The 19,498-nt window shown below is 43.0% G+C and overlaps 1 protein-coding gene across 7 annotated transcripts in view; it reads left to right on the top strand.

The window, feature by feature from the left end:
* The window catches only part of fnbp1a (formin binding protein 1a), a 69,124-nt gene that overhangs the window by 30,182 nt on the left and 19,444 nt on the right, over window positions 1–19,498 (top strand). For all 7 annotated transcript variants that reach the window (XR_012383746.1, XM_073909581.1, XM_009303784.4 and 4 more), the window contains 3 exons: window positions 2,772–2,900; window positions 6,048–6,194; window positions 19,036–19,215. Coding sequence is in view for 6 of the 7 variants with exons in the window: in XM_073909581.1 (XP_073765682.1) it covers window positions 2,772–2,900; window positions 6,048–6,194; window positions 19,036–19,215 (456 nt within the window). In the remaining variant the exon portion in view is untranslated. The remainder of the gene's footprint in view (window positions 1–2,771; window positions 2,901–6,047; window positions 6,195–19,035; window positions 19,216–19,498) is intronic.

Genomic DNA, 19,498 nt, shown 5'->3' with positions numbered 1-19,498 from the left:
AACATGCTATGTCACACTATAATACATTTTGGTGGTACAGTTTAAAGTAAAACAAAAACACTGAAAAAATGATAAAGTTAGTATCCCTTATATTTCCTCAAACATCAGACTTCAAACTACATAAAAATAACCTTTTTTTTTATGTTTTACCAATAAAAGCTCTTTTTACTGCCTGTTTTTCAACTACCCATATGCAAAGCTGGATTAATATTTAGTGTTTTATGCAATGATGTTCACAAATTTATGTGTGACTTAAGTTTGCAAATGCTTTTTTGGTCTTCTGTAGGTGTTTAGTTAGAATGCATGATGAACGGATGTCTGGTGCGATTCATTTGGACCCATTTTAATGTTTTGTTTTGAAACAAAATCAACATTCATTGCCATTTGTGTGTGTGTGTGTGTGCGCGTGTATCTACATATATTGTCTGTACCTCATCACATTTACTGTCTTTTTCACTGTGCATAATATCATCCAACTCACTATTTCTGGAGTATATTTGTTTTTGTGATCCTTTATTACCCAAAGTGGGAAGTATTCAACCTGTGAAATTTCCCACAGTGCACGGAAATCAACTTGACCTTCCATTTCTAATTTTGAAAGAACAGGAAGTGATGTTAATTGCATTTAGAATATAGTTGATGCATAAATTGATAAAAAGGCATTAAGTATTAGTTTTGAAGCAATACTGAATGTTTTATCTTTTAAATAATTAAAAGTTGAAATTAGTTCAAATGTATTTATTTATTTTAAAATCTTAACACATCACCATACTGTTTAAGACTACATTTTTAGAATTTCTGAATTGTAAAGATTTTGTAAATATTTCCTAAGTGCTGTTTAATCTATAGAAGGCACATTTCTTTTATGTAATATTTCTAATAACTTTTTTGTTTTGCCATGATTACAGTACGTAATATTTTATTAGTGACTTCAAAAGATAGTAGCATTCAGATTAAAGTGCATTCTATAGGCTCAATTAGGTTAACTACACAAGTCATTGGACAGCAGTGTTTTGTTCTATAATCAATAAAAATCTTAAGGGGGATAACAATATTGACATAAAATATTAGAAAACTGCTCTTATTCCAGCCAAACTAAAGAAAACATTTCCTTCAGAAGGAAAATATAATAGGTATGACTAGGAAATGTTCTGTTAATCATCAGTTTAAAAATATACTCACCGGCCACTTTATTAGGCACACCTTACTAGAAACGGGTTGGAGCCCTTTTGCCTTCAAAACTGCCTTAATCCTTCATGACATAGATTCAACAAGTTACTGGAAATATTCCTCAGAGATTTTGGTCTATATTGACATGATAACATCACTTAGTTTCTGCGGATTTGTTGGCTGCACAAGCATGATGCCAATCTCCCATTCCACTCAGGTAGGCGGAGGCGTTGACACGATGCTCAATAGGTTAATGGGCCCAAAGTGTGCCAAGAAAATGTCCCCCACACCATTACACCACCACCACCAGCCTGAACTGTTGATACAAGGCAGGATGGATCCATGCTTTCATGTTGTTGACGCCAAATTCTGATCCTACCATCCGAATGTTGCAGCAGAAATCGAGACTCTTCAGACCAGGCAACGTTTCTCCAATCTTCTATCGTCCAATTTTGGTGAGCCTGTGTGAATTGTAGCCTCAGTTTCCTGTTCTTAGCTGACAGAAGTGGCACCCGGTGTGGTCTTCTGCTGCTGTAGCCCATCCATCTCAAGGTTGGTCGTGTTGTGCGTTCAGAGATGCTCTTCTGCATACCAGTATGCATATCAGTTGTAACAAGTGGTTATTTGAGTTGCTTTTCCTATCAGCTTGAACCAGTCTGGCCATTCTCCTCTGACCTCTGGCATCAACAAGGCATTTGCGCCCACAGAACTGTCACTCACTGGATATTTTTTCTTTTTCAGACCATTCTCTGTAAACCCTAGAGATGGTTATGCGTGAAAATCCCAGTAGATGAGCAGTTTCTGAAATAGTTAGACCAGCCGTCTGGGATCACCAACCATGCCACGTTCAAAGTCACTTAAATCGCCTTTTTTCTCCATTCTGATGCTCGGTTTTGCAAGCAGATCGTCTTGACCATGTCTACATGCCTAAATGCATTGAGTTTCTGCCATGTGATTGGCTGATTAGAAATTTGCAGTTGTAAATATTAAAGTGGCAGGTGAGTGTATTTAAAAATTGCCCTCAACTGTTTATGAAAATACCCAATTTACAGATAATCCTAGAAAATATAAATGTACTTAAATAGTCATGTGCCCTTTGAGTCAGATAAAGAACATTTATATTTAATTTCATCAGTAAACATTTTATAAAGGTAAATAATTCTATTGCGATATGAGTGTATGATGTGTTAATAGTGTACTGAAAGTCATTCACATATCTGTAAAGATGCATTAAAGAAACCACAAATCTGCTGAATGAATGACTGAAACAGCACTTTAGCCATGTTATATAATTACGGAGTACAACATTTGATTATATATATTCGATCTGTGATGTTTGCGTTGTTTGTCCTCTTTCTCTCTCTCTCTTTTGCTCTCTAAGTGTGTAAATTACAGACTGCATCGATCTAAACTTGACACCCGACTACATGTTTCTATCTTTCTGTAATCTGCTAATTGACTCTCAGTGTTTGCCTTCTTGTGTCGTGTCATAAAGGTGATGGTTTTATTTGTCAGTCCCTGCCCTTTATGTTCTGATGTCTTCCTCACAGATGGGATGTTAATGTCTTTCTGGCTCTGTCTTTTGTGATGTGTCTATGTAGGCGAAACAGCAAGCTCAGATGAGGCATCAGATAGCAGAGGACAGTAAAAACGAGTACCTGACCTACCTGCAGAAATTCAACAAGGACCAACATGAACACTACTACACACTCATACCACACATCTTTCAGGTAGGAGACTCTCTTTACTATTACACTTTTACATTTAGTCAGTTAGCAGATGCTTTTGTTTAAAGCAACTTACAATTTCAGAGAGAGGCATTCAGAGAGAGGCAATACACACAAACGGGGCTAATTATACCAAAGAACTGTTCGTGCATGGAGAAATTAGTACTAGAATAAGGAGGGGGGAGTGTTTTTTTTTTGTAAGAGAAGAGGGTTTTTACAGGTGGTTTATCAAGCCCACTCATCTGTGTGAAGCACACTTCATGAATGCTCAATTTTTATTTTAGAGATATGGAGTAATTGTAAAAATTAAGTGTCTGGAGCAAAAAAAAAGAAAGTGTTTGGAGCAAATGTGCAAAACTAGTGCAAGTGTCAGAGAGATGAATAAGTGTGTTTTCTACAGGTGGTTTGTCAAGCCCACTCACCTGTGTGAGGCACACTCAGGATGTTTTAAGGTTTTCATATCTTGATCATATTACAATAGTATAATGATTAATAATTTTTTATTTTGAAATATTATAAATCTTGCCTCTTTAAAAGGCTAAAATCTAAAAAAGTGCCTCTTTATTGCTATTTTTCAAGAGTTAACACTTAGCTGATGATTGATTATAAAGCTTGTTTGGCATGCTGTCCCGGGAGAAAGCCCTGAGCTCATAAGATCCTCGAGCTCGGGGCTCCCTCTCGTTTGCAAGGCGAGAGGGGAGTTTGAGCTCAGGTAGATCTCAAGAACTTCCCTGCTGTAGTAGCTAATGAACAGTTAGTAACTGCTATTAAGAAATAACCATTTACTAGGAGCATGTCTATGATGCCGATTTGGATTAGTCAATTAACTTAGGTTGCATGTTTTTTGATGGTGGGAGGAAACAGGAGAACCCGGGGGAAACCCACGTGAGCTCGGGAAGAACGTGTAAACTCCGCACAGAAACGTCGGCTGGCTTGGTAAAGACTAGAACCAGTGACGTTCTTGCTGTGAGGTGACAGTGCTAACCACTGGGCCACCGTGCCACCCATCTAGGAAAAGGATGAGAAGTAGGGGTGGAAGGGGGGATTCTTCAAAACGAAGATGGCTGTCATATGGAACTTGGGGTACTTATTGTGGCTTAGGAATCGTCTGATTGGTGAATCATAAATTGAATAATGTGGGGCCGGCTGCAAGCAATCATAAGCATGTGATCCTCTCCAAATTAGTTTATAAATTTACTTCACGAAGGGACAGTTCACCCAAATATGAAAATTTGCTTTTAATTTCAGGGTGCCCATAGGTGTAACGATGCAGTCATGGCAACAGAGATGGAGTTCCACATGCAGCTTTATTTAGTGAACGGTCAGGCAGACAGGGGTCAAAACAGAAATAGCAATGGCAATCAAAAAAGAGTAGTCCAAGAAACAGGTAAAGGTCGGGGCAGGCAGAAAACCATCAAAATTTAAAACAGTCCAAGAATCAACAACCAGACATTGCAACACATGGAAGCAATGAACATGGAATAATACTAAGGAGGGAATGAATGTCAATGCAGTGCTTAAATAGTCCAAGCAATCAGTAAAGATGATCTGCAGCTGTGTGTGGGAAATCAATGGGTGATTTAGAACTGGTGTGTGAGTGCCGGGCATGATAGGATTTGTAGTTCGGTAAAGTGGTTGTAGTCCTCCAGCAATCTGCAATTGCTAAATCGCTGGCGATCATAACAATGGGTCATGGGATTTCTAGAATATCATGGAATTTTAAACGGTGTATTCCAGACCCTGAAAGTCAGGGGATTTGTATACTTTTTTGTCCAAGTGTATCAGGGAATATCAGGCGTTTTTGTTCATCACTTTTTAAATTTAAAGTTTCAACTTATCAAAATGTAATTTTTCTATACTGTATTATTTAAGACCACAATGTTTCACACCTATTGTAATGGTTAGGCTATTTTTTAGCTCCATTTTATTTTACACCCAACAGATCAACTGGCAATCATTTGCAGTCACCAAACTGTACCTGTTTGGTGTAACTAAGGCTATATACTACATTATACGTATACTATATACACTTTAAGAGCTTTGGCTTTAAAATTACAATTTTAAAACTGGAGGGGAAGTGCGGCACAGTTATTTTTTTTGCTAGTTTTACCCCAGTGCATGGATGTTTTGCGCCACGTTTAAAACCAAATGAATTCGTGCGCAGTTATGCACCCATGGGTGTGCTGGTCTGAAATGTGTGTTAAGGCATATTGTAGGTGTGTTGATATTTTGAGGCAACTGAAATTCACTGCGCCATTGAGCACCTAAAAGCTGGTTAAAGTTGGTGGTGTGTGGGTTTTATTTGTTACTTAGTTTTATGTGCCTTCCAAATGTACATCCTTATTGCTTAATAGACACACAGGGATGTGCGTCAGTACACAAATATCCTAAAATGTAAAAAATTTTAAAAATTAAAAATTCTCTACATAAATATAAAAAAACGCTACCTCCACCTATGCCTTCTTAACTTCAGGAAGCTTTTGTGGAATCCAGCTCAGTTATAGCCAGTTACATAATGACAATTTACGTTTTTTTATGTAGTTACTATATGCATATTTATATTAGCTTTTGTCATTTTTTTTGTTTAGATTTTTCCACCTATCTTTAGAGATGTATGCATCACCAAATGGGGAATAGAAATAGGACATGTTTTTGGATATAATATTGTTGTTATTGTTAATTTATTCTCATGCTGGAAATTAGAACTGAATTTAGAAATAGTTGTGATGAAGCAAATCTTTGTGCTTAACAAATAAAATTACCAAATTAAATATGTAATCGATGTCTTGAGTGGAGTGCGTCCACCACCGTTTCCCGAATCCATAGTCAAAATGATGAAGTCAAATGGAAGAGGCTCGTTCTGTAGAGTTTCTTGCTAGTGAAGCGTTTCAAGTGTTTCCTCTTACAAAGTCCATCATGTAAATAGCAAATGCACCTTGGCACAACGCAACTGACTCTTAAAGGGAATAAGAGATGAGTCTCTGATTGGTTTAATGCACATTAAGCCCAAAACACACCCACAACTCATTAGGAGAATAAGCACAATTTTTTCTGTCTTTAAAATCATAATGTGGGCACTTTGATATCTTATGGATCTTGAACTTCGCAATGAGATATGTGAGGTTTAATGTATGTATTTTGTGTTTTCAGAGGATACAGGAGATGGAGGAGCGGCGGGTGGGCCGGGTGAGAGAGAGCATGCGAGTTTACACCGAGGTGGAGCGGAAAGTTCTACCAATCGTCAGCAAGTGTCTGGACGGCATGACCAAGGCAGCTGAATCAGTCGAACCTAAAATGGTACGTTAAGTGCTGTGACTTCTATGCTGAAAATGCTGGAATAATCTAATTAATAGAAATATTTTATTTAAGCCATAAAATACCTATTTAGCAGTGCAGAGTTTTGTCCAGACCTGAGTTCATTTAAGATTGTTCATTTACTCTGTGTCATCTGATATGTGACTCTTTTAATGAGCCATAGTAGATAACTGCTTAAGTCTGAAGTGTAATACCTATATAATATGTTTTATCCAATAAAACAGCAGTTTTGGAATTAGTAAATAGCAATTTTTCATCTTAAAATAGTAAAACACTTCAGTTTTATCATTTTTTAATTCATTCATCCAATATCCGAGTCTGGCAGGAGCACGTTTAGCATAGCTTAGCATAATTCAATGAATCGGATTAGATCAATTACATTTTGCTCATAACATTTTTAAAAAGAGTTCATTTGAAACATAAATTTAAAGCTTTACAATTCTTTAGTTACATCGTGTGCTAAGATGAAAATGAAAAGTTGCTTCTGGGTCGATATTACTAGGAAGTATATTCTATTACAATGGCGTGATAAAAGAAACTCTGCCTCCGTGCTATGACTTTCGCAGTTTTGCAGCACTTTTCATTTTTTCCTCGGTCTTAGTACATGCTGTAACTACATAAGAGTCCAGCTTTAAATAGGAACGATTTTTTTGGAGGGAGAGGCTAATGATCTAATCCAGGGGTGTCAAACTCAATTCCTGGAGGGCCGAAGCCCTGCACAGTTTAGTTCCAACCCTGCTCCAACACACTTACCTGTAGGTTTCAAACAAGCCTGAAGGAATTAGTTTGATCAAGTATGTTTAATTAGGGGTGGAACTAAACTGTGCAGAGCTGCGGCCCTTTTGGAACTGAGTTTGACAACTGTGGTCTAATCTGATTTAACAATCTATGCTAAGCTAAAAGTGCTAAGCTAAAAGATTTATGCTAAGATAAAGGTGCGAAACCATAGCTGCCATGCTTAAGAGTCACACAATTCACAATATTCTCACGCTCTCACACCACACATCCATTTTCTCATGCAGAAAAATCATCTATGTGAAATATTTTCTTAGCTTTGTTAAAGACGGTTTTAAATACTTTTTTTTCGTTATATAAAGATGTTATTTTCTGTGTGCAACTGAATCAAGACTGGTGAAAGCCATGTAATCAAAAACAAACTGATGCATGCGCGTAGATGGCATGCCTGCTCACCTCTCACGCCACTCCTGCTTGCGCTGACGCACTGCTCGCGTTCCCGATCTGGGTATGTTCCCAGTTGTAAACATTCATGTCAAATATATATACACTGCTCACACGCCACTTATGCGTTGTGTTGTGCTGAGAAACGCACCCCTGCCGTAAAAATGCACCCCTTTCATGGACTTTCATTAGAACTTTCAGTCTTCTGTAAGGCAATGGTTCTCTGTGTTATTAAAAAGATTGTATCTATTTCAGTTAATAGATGCATATTTCAGAGAGGGTGCATTTTATGCAGGGGTAACAGCTTTTTATGTAGGCTATACTGTAGGTGTCAGCCTGCTGTGAGTTTTGCAAGTATAAAGTTTAAACAACATGATGATCTTATTTTGACTAATGGCTCCTTATAGAATTATTTTTTTTTGCATGAAGCAGAAAAGAGGGATGAGGTCAGGGAGTTTAGACTTCATTCATTCATTCATTTTCTTTTCTGCTTAGTCCCTTAATAATCTGGGGTCGCCACAGTGGAATGAATGGCCAACTTACCCAGCATACGTTTTATGAAGCAGATGCCCTTCCAGCTGTAGCCCATCACTGGGAAACATCCATACACACTCATTCACACACATACACTAGAGACAATTTGGAGTTTAGACTTAATAAACCTAATTCTTGGCCATGAGTCAGGTCTAAGACAACACACAACGTTCGAGGTTACTAAAGTAACCCTTCGTTCCCCGAGGAGGGGAACTTCAGCACTATAAGTGGATTTGATTGTAAAATCCACGCATTGGGAGGTTCGGTTCAGAAGCTACTCGTCTGAAAGAGTATTGAACGGGCCAATTAAGAATGAATTGGCAGCGCAAGCCTGCGCAGGTGAGCGGCATAAGCAATCAACTGAGTATATAAGCTCACCTGGCGCCAGCAGACGCTATCCTTTTTAAGCTGAAGAGACTTTCAACAGCTAAGGGACAGTCATTATGGCGACGGAGTATAGTGCTTCCGTTCCCCTCCTCGGGGAACGAAGGGTTACTTTAGTAACCTCGAACGTTCCCCTTCGGGGGGAACTTCAGCACTATAAGTGGATTTGATTGTAAAATCCACGCATTGGGAGCCCATTGAAAGCGCCATAATGACTGCACCTTACCAACACCCCCGATGAGGAGATAGTCAAGCAAGCGTGACGCACCCACATCATGGGGGGCGCGGTCCTCCAACGTGTCCCTGGCCCTAATTTATCCTACTTCAACAGAAGTTTTACGGATTTAGATATATTTTTTTGGGAAGTCGTGAGCATCTAGATAATTCTAGGAAAATACGACAGTACGTTGGGAAGCGTGCAATCCCGATAGGGAGGACGCTGCGGAGGCCATCCGTTACCCAAGGGGGGATAGATGGCAGAATTTACATATGGACTAGCCCTAAAAGGGGGAGTACGCATAGCAAAAGAGTGGTTAGCGGGGAGGGAAGACACGGGTCCGCCCAGGGGGGGACTTAACCGTGGCTGAATAAGCATATGGGATCGCCTAGTGGGGACCACGCATAGCAGGCACCTTTACCCAAAACGCGGGCTGACCAGCGGGCAGACCTACAACGTAGTGGGCCAGCAAGTGACTCCTCCGCTGAGTCAGTGCTGGGGGCCACGGAGGAATCTGCAGGGCTCACCTGATGGGGAACTTTACTGACAGATAAAAAGGCGCACGTATCTCCGTGTTAGGGAAAATGGCGCAGCAAGCGTGTTTCAACACCCTACCGAATTGTTTCCTCAATCACCAAGGGTTACCTAATACCCTTGAGGAAACCAGCTCCACTCGCAGATTGTAAAACCTTGCAAATGTGTTGGGTGTCACCCAGCCCGCAGCTCTACAGATGTCTGTTAGAGGGGCGCCGCGTGCGTGCGCTCGAGAGGATGCGAAGCTCCGAGTGGAGTGCGCACGCGCTCTCGGGGGACGCGGCTCATCTCGGCTCTGATAGTGAAAGAAGGCATCCACAATCTAGTGGGAACTTATTTCGGTACGGCACTTCCCTGCTGCCGACCGCTATAACAGACGAAGAGCTGCTCAGATGATCTAAACTCTGAGTGCGGTCCGGATAATACGCAAAACGCGAACTGGACAATAAATAAGGGCTGGGTCTGCCTCCTCCGAGGGCAGCGCTTGCAGGCTCACTACCTCGTATTAAAACGGAGTGGTAGGAACCTTGGGCACATATCGCGGGCGGGGTCTCATACGTGAGAGAAGCCAGCCCAATTACAGGCACGAGTCACTGACCGAAAAATGCCTCCGGGTCCCCGACCCTCTGATCGATATCAACGCGACCAGCAGAGCTGTCTTCAGGGACAGAAATATACTGAGTCGAGGATCGAAGGGATCTGACGCGGCTTGTGTAGCGAGGGCGAGATCCTAAGAGGGCATGAGAGGGGGCGGGGTGGATTAATTCGCTTAACGCCCCTGAGGAACCGGATGATGAGGTTATGCGTTCCCACGGTGCTGCCAGCCACCGCGTTATGAGATGGCAGCCACGTAACCTTGAGTGTGGAGGGCGACAGCCTGCTCTCCAGCTTCTCTCGGCGTAAAGAAAGCACAACGCTGATCTGGCAAATTACGGGGGCCTTCTCAGCGAGAGACACACCATTCAGTGAATAGACTTCACGTCAGGGCATAGGCGCGCTCGGGGAGGGGGCTCTAGCCCGAGTGACGGTATTAGCCTCCGCAATCGGAGGTTACCTAAGTCTTCCTCGCGTCTAAAAATCTCCAAAGATCGGCGAGGGTGCCAGGTGGTGCCCTGTCGCTGAGAGAGTAGGTGCTCTCTCGAAGGGACTGCCAGGGGAGGGCTATCGCGAGGGAGAGCTCTGACATCCAGGTCCGGTTGAGCCAGAGGGGCGCAACCAGCAACCTGTTCCTCGCCCTCCCTGACCATGCACAGTAACTGCGCGAGCAGGCTCACTGGGGGAAACGCGTATTGCGCGTGCCCCGAGGCCAGCTGTAAGCCAGTGCATCCGTGCCGAGAGCGCTCGGTCAGGGAAAGAACAACTGGCAATGAGCGATCTCGGGGGAAGCAACAGATCGATCTGGGCTTCCCCGAATCGCGCCCATATCAGCTGAACAGACTCGGGGTGGAGTCTCCATGCTCCAGGACGCAAGGCTGCCGTGAGAGCGCATCGGCTGCACGGTTGAGCTTGCCTGAATATGAATGGCGTGCAGCGATTTCAGCCGCGGATGACTCCAGAGGAGCAGACGGCGGGCGAGCTGAGACATGCGGCGAGAGCGCATACCCCCTATACGGCTGATATACGCCACCGCCGCCGTACTGTCCGTCCTGACCAGCACGTGTTGCCGCTCCAGCACCGGAAAAAAACGGTGGAGAGCGAGGAACACTGCCAACAGCTCCAGGCGATATGCCAATGCAACTGGGTACCTTTCCACAGGTCCGCAGGCGATATGCCAATGCAACTGGGTACCTTTCCACAGGTCCGCAGCCGCATGCCCGCAACGCACAGCCCCCCAGCCCGTGTTGGAAGCGTCTGCTGAAACGACAACAAGACTGGACGCCTGTTCTAGAGACACCCAGGCCTGTAGGAACGAGGGGTCGCTCCAAGGGCTGAGGGCGCGGCGACACAGCGCAGTAACAGAGACTCGGTGTGCGCGCGCGTGCCATGCGCGTCTGGGGACTCGATCGTGAAGCCAGTGCTGAAGTGGTCTCATATAGAATAATCCGAGCGGCATGAAGCGGCTGCGGATGCCATATGCCCCAGGAGCCTCTGAAATAGCTTCAGTGGGACCACTATTTTACTGTAGAGCTCTCTCAGACAGTACAGCATCAGCTGAGCGCGCTCTCCGGAGAGGGGCGCTTTCATGGTGACCGAGTCCAGCTCCAGCCCGAGAGAAGAGATCCTCTGCACGGGGGCGAGTTTGCTCTTTTCTCGGTTGACCTGAAACCCCCACAGGTGGAAGTGCCAGAGCACTTTGTCTCTGTGCATAATCAACTCTGCGCATAATCAAAGAGAGGGCAAATTCAGCCAGTCGTAAAGAAATTGAGTATGCAGATGCCCGCGAGCCGAAGGGGCGCTGAGGCACCCTCCGCGGGCTTGGTGAGGACCCGCGGAGACAGAGAGAGCCCGAAGGGGAGGGCTTTGTATTGCCAAGCTCGACCTTCAAACGCAAACCGCAGAAACTGTCGGTGGCGAGGAAGAGTGGAGACATGGAAATACGCGTCCATCAGGTCTAATGCTGCAGACCAACCCAGAGGACGAACGCACCGGAGGATGCGCTTCTGCGTTAGCATTCTGAACGGCAGCTTGTGCAGGCAGCGGTTCAAAACGCGCAGATCTAGGATTGGCCGTAACCCACCGCTCTTTTTGGGCATGATGAAGCGTGGGCTGTAAAACCCGCTCTCCATCTCGGCTGGAGGGAGCGGCTCGATTGCATCCTTCGCCAGGAGGACAGCAATCTCCTCTCGCAAGACAGGGGCGGACAGGGGGCTGACCCTGGTGAATACACACCCGTGACTTGGGGGGCCGTTTCGCGAACTGAATCGCATAGCCGAGTCTGATTGTGCGTATGAGCCACCACGAAGAGCTGGCCCGCGCTAACCAGGCAGGCAGAGCTCTCGCTAATGGACTCATCGCTACAATCGCTGACGTACCAGCAGTGGGGCAGCGCGGAGTGGGTGTGCTGATCCGGGAAGCTCGCGGGTCCCACGGAAAAGCTGGAGGTGAGATATTTGCTCTCACTCCAAACCCGAGCTCCGGAGGGGAGGCTCGAGGGGTGGGAGAAAGGAGACCGTCCTCCCAGCGCTCGTGAGCCACTGGCGAAACGCACCGAATCTGCAAGCTAGAAAGCATAGCGTCCCAGACTGGCAGATTTCGGGCTGTCACATCTGGGGAAGTGAAAAGTGCCCTTTCATAATGTTTTCATGGCAGTAAAAAGTGCCGTTGGAAATGGGGCCCCGCCCTCCAGCGGGGAAAGAGCAAGTTCCCTCTTCTCCAGATGGCCTGTCCCAGGGGCGCTTCGCGGTCCGTTGCCGGACTTAGCGGCGTTCTGGGCAGGGGGGCTGCCTGCTTCCGAGGTGCCCGACGCGCTCGCTTCGCCGAAGGCGTGTGCGGGGGCGGAGCAGCTCTCGTAGGCGGGCGCCTTCGGCGAGGAGCAGGTATGAATGGCACGGCGGGCGGAGCGGGCTACGGACCGCCGATAAGACATCACCCACCAACTGCTCTCTCACCGCCTTGAATTCCTGGGTGAATTCACAGACAGTGTCGCCGAACCTGGCTGGGGATATGGGGAAGTCAAGAAAGCAGACTTTGTCGACTTTGCGCATATCAGCCAGGGGTGGCGCTCCTGGACCACTAATGTGGACATCGTCCTCCCCAACGCACACGCAGCGGACTCAGTAGTCCGAAGAGCTAAGTCGGCGGCGGTGCGAAGCTCGTAAGCCTGGGTTGGACCCACCCTCATGCAGCTCGGCCAGCGCCTGCGCTTGGTAGCGCTGGTAGGTGGCTATCGCATGCAAGGCGGAAGCAGCCTGGCCCGCAGCTATGTAAGCTCTAGCTCCGAGGGAGGTAGATAACTTACAGGCTTTGGATGGGAGACGAGGCGAACCCGCCAAGAAGAGGCGCCGCGCGGATTTACCGCCATCGCGCACTCAACCTGAGGAATCGCCACATACCCCCTGGCTGTTTCACCGTCAAGAGTGGTTAGGGTGGAGGAACACGCAGCACGAGCAGAAAAAAGTGCTTTACAAGACCGCGTGAGCCTACTGTGCACCTCCGGGAAGAAGGGAACGCCCCTCTAGTCGGTCCGAAGCAGCCCGGGAAAGCACGGCTAACATGTCCGTTTCAGGATCCGTAGTGACAGCGCTCACCAGCCCGAAGGGGGCGAGCGGGTCTGGATCATCATCGGACAATGAAAGCCCACCCTCCGATGCCGCGGTGGACATTTGGTCTCCGGTGTCATCGGGCGTAAGGGCTACCATCTGTTAGACGGATCGCTTCCCCCGCCCGAAGCTTGGATGGAGCGCTTAGAGGAGCGGGAGGTCCGCGGGCCTGTGGGCGACGGATTATCTCTCGCTGAAACCCTCAGATCTGCCCGAGTGCCCGCTGCAGAGCAGGGGACAACTGGGGTGGTTCGCCCTTTTGCAAAGGCTAACCGCGATCTTGCGCAACAGTCATGGCATCGCAATGACGACATGAACTGCCCGCGAGCAGCGCATTAACATGCTGGACCCCCAGACATGTAACGCAGTGCCCGCGCCCATCATCCGAGGACAGGAAACCACCGCATCCAGAAACGCACAGTCAGAGCGCCGTCCTGATAAGGACGTGCTGCACGACTGTGTTGCTCTTTCTGTGAAGTTTGCAACTTTATACGCACCGCTCTGGAGGACCGGACCCAAAGAACGCCAGGCAAGGGAGAAACCCAGCTCGACCGTCTGCCACTGCGTGTACACACTCTGGACCGGGAGAATGCTCTCGTTCGCTCAGAATCGCTGGTCACAGCAGGAGGAACCCTCATCGACTCGATCAGAAAGTCTCTGAAGCGAAAAGGATAGCGTCTGCTGGCGCCAGGTGAGCTTATATACTCAGTTGATTGCTTATGCCGCTCACCTGCGCAGGCTTGCGCTGCCAATTCATTCTTAATTGGCCCGTTCAATACTCTTTCAGACGAGTAGCTTCTGAACCGAACCTCCCAATGCGTGGATTTTACAATCAAATCCACTTATAGTGCTGAAGTTCCCCCCGAAGGGGAACAGATAATTCTATAAAACATATTTTGTTGTGTTCTATACAATTGTATATAGAATTTAATTCTAATGAAATTAATATATTTATGCAAAAAATTCTTAAAGGATCTTAGCATATCACTTCAGTCTTTACATTGTTTTCCAGTTACATTTAGAATATTTTTATTTATTTATTTAGAATAGAATAATAATTGGATAATAATAATAATAATAATACTACCTTTATTTATAATAAATATTTTATAAAAAGTATTTATTAAAATAATATAGAATTTTTATAGATTTATAAATAAATGGGGGCGTGGTTTTGTGTGGGCGGGGCTTGTGGACATAGGGGCGGAGCATAAATTATCACCCCAAGCTGAAGCCAAAAGTTGTCAGCCCCGTACGAAACTAAAAGATTTATGCAAAGCTAAAAGTGCTAAACTAAAAGATCTATGCTAAGCTAAAGGTGCTAAGCTAAAAGGTCTATGATCAGCTAAAAGCGTTAAATTAAATGAGCTATGTTAAATTAAAAGTGCTAAACTAAAATATCTATGCTAATTTAAAAGTCCTAAGCTAAAATATTAAGCCAAAAGTCCAAACTAAGTACTCACACTATGTACAGTTGTTTTGAACTGGGCCTAAGCATGCTTGTCCCCCCTCCCCTGAAGGCCTGCACTCACAATACATTCGGTCCTGGGCACACTTACGTCATCAGTGGATATTTCTTTAGTTATATCGCTTTAGTGGTTTGATATGCATTGACACGCAATCAAATATTTCGCTGAACAGATCAGCCACTTTTGACGCTCATAAACAATCATAAAGTCCTCATGCTGCAGGAATTAGGAGGTCTGCTGAAGATGCGCAGCTGTCATGCAGTGATGTGTCTGCGTCAACCTAAGACCGTTTGCGTTCATTGAACAATAAGAATAATTAATAAATCCATATGAAACAATCCCTTAAATGTCACATCTAGCTCTCAGTTTTGCACTCACACACAAGCGTACCACACCAAAGCCCAAGTGAACCATGCTGAGCCCGATTCAGAGCACTCACACTTTTTAAATGATCTGGGAAACGGGCCTGGGCACGGTTCGGATAGCAAAGTGTGAGTAGCCCCTAAATAATCTATACTAATCTAAAAGTGCTAAGCTAAAAGATCTATGTTAAGCTAAAAGTGCTAAACTATAACATCTATCATTTTTTTTTTTTTTCGGCTTGGTCCTTTTATTAATATGGGGTCACCACAGGGGAATGAACCGCCAACTTATCCAGCACATTTTACGCAGCTGATGCCCTTCCAGCGGCAACCCATCTCTGGGTCACACGCATACACCACAGACAATTTAGCTTACCCAATTCACCTGTACAGCATGTCTTTGGACTGTAGGGGAAACTGGAGAACTCGGAGGAAACCCACACAGAAACACCAACTGACCCAGCCGAGGCTCGAACCAGCGACCTTCTTGCTTTGAGGTGACAACACTACCTACTGCGCCTCTGCCTCGCCTAAAACATCCATGTTAAGCTAAAATATAAAATATATATCTATGCTAAGCTAAAAGTGCTGACCTAACAGATGTATGCTAAGCTAAAACTGTTAAGCCCCACCTTCTAGTACAGGAGCCAATCAGCAATCGCTATATGGTGAATAAAGCCCACCTTCTAATACAGGAGCCAATCAAAATCTAGAATGTCAATTCTCCAGGGGAGAGGATTGGACCAGACATGAGTTTCTGCAGATTTTGTGTGATACGAACATGTAGAAACTAAACTAAAGAGTTATTTTTATTGGTTATTCGTTATATGGAATGTAACTGTAAGCTTGGCAAGTAGTTTTGAAGAATTTGATGTTTTCCCATTCAAATACAATGCCCGAGCATACTGCCTGATAGGCGTGTTAAAGATTGCCGCAGAGTGAAATTACTTGCCTAAAAGGGACTTTGGTCAAGCTGGTTTTAGCTGATTATCTCCCAGCTGATCGACCAGCTAAAACCAGCCAACAAGCCTAGGCTAGTTTAAGCTGGATTTTTTCAGCAGGGGTGAGTTAACAGATGTATGCTAAGCTAAAAGTGCTCCTGCCAGACTCGAGATTGGTTGAATGGATTCAGAAATGGTAAAACTTAACAGTTTAAGTTCAGTACTGATTATTCTCCGCCTAATGTACTGTCACCATTGAAATAATATACATATTTTTTAAACTAAATCTAACAATAATTTTATACTTATTCATTATTAAATGTGTAATAATACTAATATTTTTTGTTAGTTTTTTAACATCAAAAATAAAATACAAATAAATAAATCCAGTCAAATAAGAAAATAGCAAGTCATATTTGCGATTCAGTACAACGACTTACTGCTGCAGCACGACTGCGATTTCTAGAAGCAGCACATACAGTATGAATATTTGTCCAGCCGCAGGCTAAATTAGCACGTCCAGATTAAGCCAGCGGATGAATAATACAGCAGTAAAAAATGCTGACTGGATTTCTTTGATCACCACTGGCCCACTTACAAACCACTGAACGGCAATCACCATGAAGCATCGTTATCCAGGTTTATCATCAATAATTTACAGCTGCGGGGGGAAACATGTGCCTCGGTCGCCTGTCGTCATGTGTCCCTTCTGCTAAATCCTGCTCCAGCGCTCTCATGTTTGTCCAAATATGGCAGATGGGAAGTGTAATTTCCAGCGCAATGCTAATTGACTGATACGAACTGGGTTTTGCAGCAGATTTGAAGTGGCTTAGCAACAAAGACTTAAGCCTCTCTGTGGCTTTTGGACTGTGTGTTTGTTTTCATGTGTGTGTGTATGTGCATGTGTGTTTTTAGTCATACGAAGCAGCCCTGCATGAAAAGAAGCTGCCATTTGAAGTCATTTGTTCGTGTTCATGTACATGTGGTTTTGATATGCTAAAAATAGTGTGTTGTTCTGACCTGAAGTGCAGTCAAGGGATTAGATTGAGGGGATTTGGAGTCTTATTTCTATGGTGGATGTGCATCTCGTTGTCTGTAGTACATAATTGCTGTGATTATAGTGTCAGGCTGAAGGTTTGCTTTTTGGTTAACCTGTAGCTTACAGTGGTGTGGGCTGTGTTTCAAAAGTCAAGCTTTCCTGTATATACACATTAACACATACTGTATTTTTACAAGGAACTTAAGTATTTATGATTTAATAATTATAGTAACATTACAAACATCTCTAAATTATTTATTCATTCATTTTCTTTTTGGCTTAGTCCCTTTGTTAATCTGGGGTCGCCACAGCAGAATGAACCGCCATATGTTTTGCTGGTAAACATTTCTAAATTATAAAATTTAATATTTAGAAAAGGAATAATAGCAGAAAATACGAAATTTATATTTGAAAAATAAATATGTATATCTTTTAGAAATGTTTATAATATTTATAAATACATATTTGTACAAATAATAAAATATTTATAAAAAAAATGAATAAATACATTTATATTAAATAATAATGATAATATATTTAAATATTATATTGATATATAAAATTATATATATATATATATATATATATATATATATATATATATATATATATATATATATATATATATATATATAGTTTTATATATAAATATAATATTTAGATAATAAATATATATTTAATTTAGATTTTATTAAATATAACTTAATTATTCATGATTTGATAATAATAATAATTATTATTATTATTTGTAGTAGTGGTAATATCAACATCATCATCGCTGCTACCTACATTTTATTTTCAAAATATAATATAATGTTTTATGATTTAATAAACAATATAACCAAGATGGTTACTACTCAAATGTATAGGCAATAAATATAATATTATAATATTTTACATATTATTATATGTATAATAGTGAATGTTAGTTCAATAAGGACTAGAATACTATGACCAAAAGTTTATATTAAACACATATTAATAAATAAAACAATTAATATGTTTTTTAAATGTAAACTAAGATAATCGACCTGCGTTCGCGTGGGTTTCCTATGGGCTCTCCGATTTCCCCCACAGTCCAAAGACATGAGGTACAGGTGAATTGGTTTGGCTAAATTGTCCATAGTGTATGAGTGTGTGTGTGGATGTTTCCCAGAGATGGGTTGTGGCTGTAAGGGCATCCGCTGCGTAAAAACTTGCTGGATAAGTTGGCGGTTCATTCCGCTGTGGCAACTCCGGATTAATGAAGGGACTAAGCCGACAAGAAAATGAATGAATGAATGAAGAAAATTGACATACTGTCAAATTATAGATGTATTAAAATGATGTGGTGAAAATGTGATATTTTGGTTGTAGGTTTTGTTTAATATGATACCATTAGCATCATTAATTGTAATATTACTCTTCAATATACACTAGTATTATAGTTATTGGTGCTGTAATGCATCGTAGTTAGTTATTTATATAACTGTTAACACAACCACAACTGGACAGTTTATTGCTCAGGCCTAGTTGCAAAATAATATCTCAAAATTATTAGAAAAATAGTCAAATGTAAGATATAAAGTCAAACATAGCAGATATAATAGGCAAATGTAAGATATAAAGTTATATAAAGAGCCTGTAAAATTCCGATGTCAGCTAATAATGCTTTACTCAGAATTGTGCTGATCTTGTGTCTTCAGTTTATGGTTTTGAATTCTATCAAATTGTGAGTTAAAAAGTTGCAGTTACTTCACAGTTTTAGTTCTGCGTGTAGTTTTTCAGAAAAAATGCAATAAAATAATGCTTCCAATACCAAGCATGGGCAATAATCAAATTGGAATGTTTATCTTGTAAAAGGTGTATGTTACCGTGAACAGAATGCAGTATTAATAACAGAATGAGGTTTTATCTTAACCTCCCTGGTTTTGTCAATGCACAAAGCCTTGCTGACATTTTTTGTCATTCGATTTTCAATCTCAGGACAGTAAGCAAGTCGTAGAATCATACAAGTCTGGCTTCGAGCCGCCGGGTGACGTGGATTTTGAGGACTACAGCGTGTCGATGAAGAGAGCAGTGTCTGAATCTAGCTTTCTGAACGCCCGCGGAGAGAGCAGACGCCGGAGCAGGAGCAAACTGTGGCCTTTACTCAAGAGAAATAAGGTAAGGAGCACAAGGCCTTGATCACACAAATAAACAAAGTCAACTTTGAGTGGAAAAAACCTGCTACGTCAGCCGCGTCTTTTCATTCGCCAGTCAAATAAATGCAGAGGTGGGGTTTCCGTTAGGGCGACAGCAGTGTTTGTGTTGTCAAGATGAGTACGGAGACTTTTAAACATAGAAGAGAGACTAGTGGTAACACAAATGGCTTCAGAAGATTTGAGATGTAGTACACCTACATGACATCTGTCTTTAGCCTGCCTTCATAATAACAGGCTACCTTCAT

This window comes from Danio rerio, chromosome 8 (genome assembly GCF_049306965.1).
Source record: "Danio rerio strain Tuebingen ecotype United States chromosome 8, GRCz12tu, whole genome shotgun sequence".
NCBI lineage: Eukaryota > Metazoa > Chordata > Actinopteri > Cypriniformes > Danionidae > Danio > Danio rerio.
The sequence above is the reverse complement of the archived record's forward strand: the minus strand, read 5'-3'. Positions and strand labels throughout refer to the sequence as shown.